Source organism: Notolabrus celidotus, chromosome 12 (assembly GCF_009762535.1).
Source record: "Notolabrus celidotus isolate fNotCel1 chromosome 12, fNotCel1.pri, whole genome shotgun sequence".
Lineage (NCBI taxonomy): Eukaryota > Metazoa > Chordata > Actinopteri > Labriformes > Labridae > Notolabrus > Notolabrus celidotus.
In genome coordinates, this window is record NC_048283.1 from 31,866,305 (window position 1) to 31,875,606 (window position 9,302).

Genomic DNA, 9,302 nt, shown 5'->3' on the forward strand with positions numbered 1-9,302 from the left:
TATGACAAGGAAGCATAATGTGTCAAATAAACCAAATGATGTTTCATGGTGTGCTGAATTATCAAAGTTTGAAAAGTCAAAATGTACATCACTGCAGTAGACTGTCAAGTGTGAGACTTTTATAGATGTAATATTTGAGAACTGTGCAATCAGAACTTTTGAAAAAGGGACAGTGGATGCAGGGGGTGTAGGCTACATCTTCTACCACTGCACCAGCGACTACTTTCCTCATACCTTTTCCATGTGAGTATTCGATATGAGCCTGAAAATGAACATTTATTTGGAAGAGGATTAGGGCCACTGAAAAATTAAAAATAAAGTAGAGGTCCAATATATTTTTTTTTATTATCATTCAGAGAAAAAAGTCAGAATTATTAGATTAAAGCTAGAATTCTGAGAAAAAAGTCAGAATTCTGAGATTCAAGTCAGAATTCTGAGATTAAAGTCAGAATTCTGAGATTAAAGAGAGAATTCTAAGAAAAAAGTCAGAATTTCGTTATCAAAGTTAGAATTCTAAGAAAAAAGTCAGAATTCTAAGATTACAGTCAGAATTCTAAGATTATAGTCAGAATTCTGAGATCAAAGTCAGTATTTTCATATTTAAATCAGAATTCTGAGATTAAAGTCAGAATTCTGAGATTAAAGTCAGAATTCTGAGATTAAAGTCAGAATTCTGAGATTAAAGACAGAATTCTAAGTAAAAAATCAGAATTTCGAGATTAAAGTTAGAATTCTAAGAAAAAAGTCAGAATTCTAAGACAAAAATCAGAATTTTAAGATTAAAGTCAGAATTCTGAGATTAAAGTCAGAATTATGAGATTAAAGTCAGAATTATGAGATTAAAGTCAGAATTTTGAGATTTAAATCAGAATTATGAGATTAAAGGCAGAACTATGAGATTAAAGTCAGAATCTGCAGATTTAAATCAGAATTTTGATATTTATGTCAGAATTTTGAGGTTTAAATCAGAATTATGAGATTAAAGGCAGAATTAGGAGATTAAAGTCAGAATTTTGATATTTAAATCAGAATTTTGAGATTTAAATCAGAATTCTGAGATTAAAGTCAGAATTCTAAGAAAAAAGTCAGAATTTTGAGATTAAAGTTAGAATTCTAAAAAAAATGTCAGAATTCAATTGTGACCTTAATCTCAAAATTCTGATTTTTTTCCTCAATAATAATAAAAATACATATATTGAACCTTAATTATTATCATTTTTCAGTTGACCCAATCCTCTTCCGTACATTTATTACCTATAATCTTAAAAATAATAATAATGAACTGTATTTACTTTGTTAAACGTGATCACATTTATGACTGGCAATATAAAGTCAATGTGGCACAGCCACTCTACAATAAGGCAAAGTCGTGCCCCTAGTGAACGCTTCACTGGACTTCTAGAATAAAGGTGCTGCAGATGTTGAGGCTCTCCTGGCTCAGAATGAAAACGTCTGAGAAACTATTGAGAGTAGAGAGCGGTGGAACTAATTCCCTCACAGTCCTCTCACACTGCCTGCTGTATGGCAGCACTCTGCTCAATAGAGCGCTGACTTCACCCAGCTCAGCCTCAGTTAGATCGCTTGGTCTGGTCCCACCCAAATGTGAACAGCTTTTGTCACAAGTGAAAAAAAAGACCTTTTCAGATCTTTTTTTTTTTTCCATCCCCCCTCTTTCTCTCTCTCTTTCCCTCCCTCCCACCTTCCCTCCCTCCTCAGCATCAAGTGCAGGCTGCACGGAGCGCCCCGGCTGTGACTCTCTCTCAGCCTCTTTGAAGAAGCGATGAGGAGAAGGAGTCGTCTCCCTGCTGATACCAGGACGTCAGGGATGCACTAACCCCCGTTTGTTTTCCTCTGGGATCATATTTGTATATTTCTCCGGAAAACAAACAATACCCTGCGGATTTGGCGTATCCATCACTCGGATGCGAGCAGGTACAACTCTTTTGTCTTTATTGAACTTATTGAGATCTCTTCATGCACCTATGGAGGAATGGATTCCCTTTTTCTTCCTGTTTTAACCATCTTTCACTAAAACTTATTCTTTACTTTCAGTTGACTTCTTCAGCTTGATTGCTCCTTTATGTGTGAGTGGATGCATTTGTATCTGATTGATTTAATGTGGCGCATTCCTTTATCAATATATTGAAACAGTATGTTTGCTATCATTGATTTTAAGCGGCTTCGGTGCATCAAAGCTGTGTTATCTAAACCCCTTTGCATTGCATTTATTGCCTCTTATTTCCACATGCAAGTTTCTGTGCCATAACAAATGTTGAATTACACATTTTTTTCTCATTGCATTAGATATCTGATTTAATGGATTGTTTATTCTCATTCAGAGTAAATGGTACTAACATTGATTTTGATATTTTAATTTTATCAGACTTTGACATTTTGTATAATTTTCTAATTGTCACCCATGATTTTATCCCCCCTGTGGAACAGTGGAAGCTCTGTGTCTAATATACTCAGGTTGTTAGAAAAGGTATCTTAAAATATGTGAAATGCCCCTTTTTAACTCACTGTTGAACTGGACAGTGAAATGCACTGAAATGGAGACAGAGAGTTGTTCCACAGCGCCATCCATTGGTCACTCTGTCTCCTGGGTGCCTCTTGTTGTGACTCCCTCCACTGAGGGGTAGCGAGGGCACAGCTTCTTGTTCAGCTGACTGCAGTGGAAAAGAAAAGCTCAAATGTGCGTCTTCTACGACTAAGGGCCATCATGGCAGCGTATCAGTTTCCACCCTGTGCAGAATAATTACAGGCTTTCTGCTGGATTGGTGTTACGTCTGAGTCGTACTGTGGGAGTGTTACATTGAACTGAATCTAAGGGTCATTTTTGTATCCTCATTTATTAAGCCTGTTTTACAGCTCTTGTGGGCTTGTACTTTATTACTGACTTCTGGGGGCTGGTTAGATGTTGGCCTCTGGGTATTTTTTATTGGACTCTGTGTGGTGAACTTGGGCCAGTCTGTCTCCTTTTGGGCTGGACTCAGCTGGATGACAAAGCACCAACTACAATATGTAGTTTCATTTCAAATAAAATACTGCTACTACTTCTTCTACTTCTACAACCACCACTATTACTGCTAGTATTAGTTGTACTGTTGATGACAAGTCAACATATGGTTCTGTCTCAGCTGAGTCTCTTGGGAGGTTTGCTAAACCAGGCAATGTCTCATATTTATGCTGCACTTATGACAAATTGATAGGGAATGTGTGAGTGTGAACCTCCTGACCAACCCCCCACAAAGGTTTGGATACCCTCAAAGTGATCCAGACTGTCAAAACCAATTTAACTCTGCAAACAGCCAGAATTAATCACTGTGGCTCCCCCCACAAGACTCTTTTTGGTTAAGCTATTCTGGTTTTTGCTCTGCTGATCCAAAGCCGCTCAGCTATGAGCATCCAACTGATTTTCTCTCCTTGTGTTTGGCCCTGATGGCCTGTGTGACTTCATCACCACAGCCATGCAGAAAAAGAGGCTCTGTGCTCTGTAGTTTAGTAATGGTCTGCTGAATCTATTAAAATTAAATCAAACTGTTACTTTACAGAGTTATCTGGACTTTTGGCAACGTCACACTCAAACTGTAAAAGCATGAGGGCTGCCTGCAGCCCGCACAGCCTCTGTGCTTCATGTCATTTGTATGCATGGACAAGGAGTGGAGTGAAGCTTAAGAAACCAGATATGGTCATTACTGAAGGAGAAGGTTAACCATTGTGGCAAACCTCCAAGCCACTGTCTCAGCCTGTTCAGAGGATCAGGGTTCATCCTCCCCTCCTTTCTGCCCGCAGCCTCCAGTAACACTTAAAAGACGTAAATCTCCTCTCAACCACAGCTGATGCATCCACTGGAGAAAAAATCTTTGTGATCTCAAGAATATTTGATACAGGCTGCAACTTGTTCCTAGATAAGATGATGCCAGTCATTTTTCAGCCAATAGAGCTTTTTGAGGAGTGGTGCTCTTTAAAGAAACTGGACTGTCCTGAGTGACTCTCACTGCTTCAGACTGCAGAGCTGTGAGTGACAGTCTGGGGCTCCACCAGGGAGTGCTGCTTTATTCTTGCCCACACTGCCCCCCTGTGGCCATACGTGGAACTGTTCTTGGAATTTTGTATTTCTTTTATTTCTTATTTTATTTAGACCTGGAGACATCAGTTAAGATACAAAACTGCCTCAGTTCAGTGAAATCAGAGCTGTTCTGCATGATGTGATTGCTTAAAGACAATCTTTCTATGATACAGTGCTGTATGTCCTCCCCTTTAATAGGCAGTGGTGAGAGCTTAGCAAGTATCACAGTATCAGCACTGTGTCAAAATGAAACTAACCCATGCTGTAAAAGCTCTACCTCAAAGCTGTAAGGTTTTTTAACTAACAGTATACAGGCTGAAGCTTCTTAGAAACAAGAATGAAGACAGTCAGAGGAACTCAAATAAAACTGATTTGTTAAACAAGGACAGTCACATGCTGATTTCTGTTAATGCCTGTTCACATTCATGCTAGCAGCTCTGAGACTATGTTATTGTTATACTGTTCGCTGATTGCATGCTGCTATTTAAGCTAGTATTTGACAGAGTAGTAGTTGGGCCTAGAAGGTTGGATGATTAGCAAGGAAGTCAGTGTACATTTTGACAGGCAGACATGAGTGTTTGGGCTGATTTTCACAGATTTGTGTGCCATTTCATGTCAGATCAACTATAGAGTGGGGGTTAAGGAAATGTCAGAGGATCAAAAGAATATGGGGGTTCATCTTCATGAATGTCTGTTGAAGTAGAGAGAGACATTTTACCAGATGATTGAAATCTTTGATGTGCTAGTGGCACATGAGACATTGCTACATTGCATCATATTTTAAAATTCACTCACTGGGCCAAAAAAGATATTTATAGCCATCCATCCATAGCGCTAGCTCCCCAAATGTATGTAGCATCTGGGTGCTAGTGATTGTTTTATTGTTTTCTCTTCTCTTGTTCATGTTTGTGTGTATGGTGGGAGGTAAGAGCAAGTTTGGAGGGGGTTGGTCCCAGGATGCTGAAGCTAATTGTTAAGTTGTTGTGGGCCTAACTTGAAACACAAAACACAGATGAAGGGAGGCGTTCACTGTCCCCATCTATCTTCATGCAGGAATCACAGTGGATATTAGGGCCATGTGGTGGGTTTTCTTATCATACGGCGCATATGTTGAAATGAGGGCTTAATGGAATGGTTTCCTTCACTGAGCACTTCTCCTTTTCATTATCAATCAATCAATCAATCAATCAATCAATCAATCAATCAATCAATCAATCAATCAATCAATCAATCAATCAATCAATCTTTGTTTGTATAGCTCCATATCACAACAAACGTTATCTCAAGATGCTTTTGCAAACAGAGCAGGTCTAGACCGTACTCTATGTCAAATTATGAACAGAGACCCAACATCAAGACAGGATAAGACTCAGTCTTGCCCTACCTTAATCCACCATGAGCATTGCACCTCAGTATTTAGCTAGTTACAAGGCCCTAGTTCATTAGAGCAGGGGTTCCCAAAGTGTGGGTCGGGAACCCCTTGGTGGTCGGGAGACACAAATGGGAGGTTGAGAGATGTCTTCCGGAATGTTTTGTTTTTTTAATGTTATCTAAAATTATTACATTTTACCCATTATAGTAAAAGATATTAAAAATAGTAGCTAAACTTGAAATGAAACCTTGAAATTAGAAAATGTAATGAGTTTTCTGCCTTTCTTTTTGTCAGATGACTCCTAAGTTTAGTGTTAGTGAACAGTTAATTATCTAAAGCATCAGTAGCAGTAGGTTCATTCATAACAGCACAGGAAACACAGACACATGCTCATATAGGTAGGCCTATTTTCTGCAGACCAGCTAAATGAAGCCACATTAAATCACTTTGAGGGACAGTGGGGGTTTGGCACCTATATTTTGGGGGTCATGGGTTGAAAGGTTTGGGAACCCCTGCATTAGAGAACAAGGACCTTGTTTATTTGAAATGCTTGGTATTATTCTTTTAAAGCACTTTGCAATGGAAGTTTAGAAAAGCGCTTTTTTAAATAAAGGTTATTATTTTGATAGATTGAAAAGCAAGGGCGTCTCAACCCTCATGGCATGAGTGTTCTAGGAAACATGAATAAATTAAAAATTAAAAATAATATATAATATATTTGATGATCATTATATTGAACTGTTAAAACATTCCATTCTGGACCAACTGCATGTTCAAGCTTTTGCTTTGGTTGTATTACAAAGTTCCCTAAATGCTCTCTCTTCTCTTCACATTTCAGAGCCAGGCCCGACTTAACAATGGGCCCCATACCCCTGTGTGTTCTGCTCCCGCTGACGGTGCTGGCTGTGGTGGTGGTGGCTGTTGCTGCTGATGGGAATGCAGTGGATGATGAATATACCTGGCCACAGTGGAAGGTTCCTCTGGTAAGGAAAAGACGCACTGTGCCACTCAGCAGCCCAAACTTCTCAGCTCAGCCCCAGAATGAGCTGAGGGGGACCTGCGGTATTGAGTGTCAGCGTCGCCTCCCTGCCACCTCTCTGGATGACCTGGAGCAGTTCCTGTCCTACGAGACGGTTTATGAGAACGGCACACGCACGTATACCTCAGTTTCTGTGCAGGGCCTCAATGAAGTTACTACCTGGTCTGGAAACAGCTCATCCAGCTCCCGCCACAAACGAGAGGTGTATGGCACAGATACTCGCTTCACCATCTCTGACAAGCTGTTTTCAACCAAATACCCCTTCTCCACCTCCGTCAAGATCTCCACGGGATGCTCAGGGGTTCTTGTGTCACCCAAGCATGTGTTGACCGCTGCCCACTGCATCCACGACGGAAAGGATTACCTAGATGGTGTCCAGAAGCTCCGTGTTGGCATTCTGAAGGAGAAGTCTAGAAGAGGAAAAGGAGGCAAAGGGAGAGGAGGGAGAGGAAAGGGCAAGAGGAGAAGGGGAGAGAAAGGTCAAGAGGACATGCAGGAGAAGGAAGACAATGGTGAGAAAGGGGAACGAAGAGGAAAGCAGAGAGGTGGAAAGAGACGGAATCGACGAAGTGCTGATTCTGAGAAACCTTCATTCAGGTGGACCAGGGTCAAGCAGACTCAGGTACCTAAAGGCTGGTTCAAAGGTGTGTCTGATGGACTGGCTGCTGATTATGACTACGCTGTTCTGGAGTTGAAGAAAGCCCCAAAAGTCAAGCACATGGATCTTGGTGTTATCCCCTCGCTGAAGAAGCTCCCCGCTGGAAGGATCCACTTCTCCGGCTTTGATGATGACCGGCCTGGAAACCTGGTGTACAGGTTCTGCTCTGTCTCAGAGGAGTCCAATGATTTGTTGTATCAGTACTGTGATGCCAAACCCGGCTCCAGTGGCTCTGGGGTCTATATCCGCCTCAAAGAGCCCGGCAAGAAGAAGTGGAAGAGGAAGATCATTGGGGTGTTTTCTGGTCACCAGTGGGTGGATGTAAACGGGGACGGGGCGCAGCAGGATTACAATGTGGCGGTGAGGATAACTCCTCTCAAATATGCTCAGATCTGCTACTGGGTCCACGGGGACTCGAGCGAGTGCAAGGTAGCTTAATCCAACACAGGACTCCCCCTAAACCATCAACCAGTTCCTATCCCTTTGACCCTCCTTTATACAAGGAACCCCCAGACTGCTCCAACCCCTGTCCCACTGTCATCACCACTGCCTCTCCTCCTCTTGCCTCCCTGTTACCTCCTGTGACTTTTGCTACACTGACCTACACGAACACACACACACACACACACACACACACACACACACACACACACACACACACACACACACACACACACACACATACATGCACACATTCCACAAACAGCCATACAGACTCAAGAGACCTGTGGCTCTTCAGCTTTTCTAATTTATTTGCTAAAAAATAACTGAGAAAAAAAATATGTATAGTTTTTATTTTCAGATCATTCAGGTCTGCAAGTTTCCATTTTGACTCCTTTTTTATATTTGACTCTTTTGGATGCAACATTGGATAGCATGCTAATTCAAATGTGTGTGAGCAAAGCCTTGGTAGTGCCTTGTATTTCAACAAGACTTTGTATGGAGACTGTTTTTTTAAAGTGTTGTCAACCATTGTTAGAAAAAAAAAGAAAAAAGACGGATGTTGGCTTTGACAAAACACCCAGAACAAATAAATCAAAGTTTTGTTTTGCAGAAAATCTATCCGGAAATATTGAGATAATTGGTTTTATAAAGAATTTCTTTAATCAAGCTGGTGTTTTTGTATTGTGTATATCTAGAAATGTAATACCCTTGAAAAAACATCTATTTCTCTGTCTAAATAGAGAAAAAGTCCTTATGGATTCTAGTAGGAAGATTTGTCTGATTTGGGAGTCCCACATTAACTTGCCTCTGTTCTTGCAACAGAATGAAATATGCTTTCATTGTTGCGCACATAACTATAACGGTGCTTATCCAGAAGACGTGGTGCTAATTTATGGAATTGTAAACTTTCTGGTTGGAGGGCTTGTCAGAATATATTGTGATAGCCTAGTACTGTAACTATGTATTTAATGTAAGGCTACATAAATGGGTTGTGTCACATGATCCATTTCACCCATTACTTGAGCTGTTGAGATTTTTTCTAATTCTAGGAGATAAATGAGATTGTATTGTTACGTAATGACAGACTGAATTCTGGGATGTGATGGGATGTGATGTTTTTTTTCATATTATGTTCCAAAAATACATATGAGTATCCTTTGAATACCAAATACATGAATTTAATGAGGCGGGTTGAATACCACCATCCATTAAACCGAGATGACAATTTGTGTGTGTGCATGCGTGCTTGTGTGTACTTATATAAACTGATTCCTTTGGAATCATCTTCCAGTCAGGATCCGGGAGGCAGACACCCTCTCTACTTTTAAGAGTAGGCTTCAAACTTTCCTTTTTGATAAAGCTTATAGTTAGAGCTGGATCAGGCTTGGACCAGCTCTTAGTTATGCTGCTATAGGCTTAGACTGCCGGGGAAACTGACACACTGACTCACTGGGATCCTATCTCATCCCCTTCCCCCCAACCCCCTCATCACTTACTTTAACTCTTCCTGTCCCTTTAAAGTTACTAACCATAGACCTTTGTGGAGTCCCTGAGCTCCCTTGTTTCGTAGGTTCCTCTGAGCTGCCGTAGACGTCCTCCTGCTGTGGAAGTTCCAGACTCCAGCTGATGAGGATGTGCTGGACTCCAGCAGCAACAGCTACTACTACTCGTCTCATCACTATCACCGCTCCCTCTCTCTCTTATTCTCCTCTATCCC

At 40.9% G+C, this 9,302-nt stretch overlaps 1 protein-coding gene across 1 annotated transcript; it reads left to right on the forward strand.

Annotated features, from left to right (window-relative positions):
• Positions 1 to 1,720: 1,720 nt before the first annotated feature.
• Positions 1,721 to 8,814, forward strand: prss35 (serine protease 35). Its single transcript, XM_034697074.1, has 2 exons — positions 1,721 to 1,932; positions 6,283 to 8,814. Exon 2 carries the CDS (start codon positions 6,302 to 6,304, stop codon positions 7,577 to 7,579), a length of 1,278 nt encoding a protein of 425 aa, XP_034552965.1. The 5' UTR covers positions 1,721 to 1,932; positions 6,283 to 6,301; the 3' UTR covers positions 7,580 to 8,814.
• Positions 8,815 to 9,302: the final 488 nt, after the last annotated feature.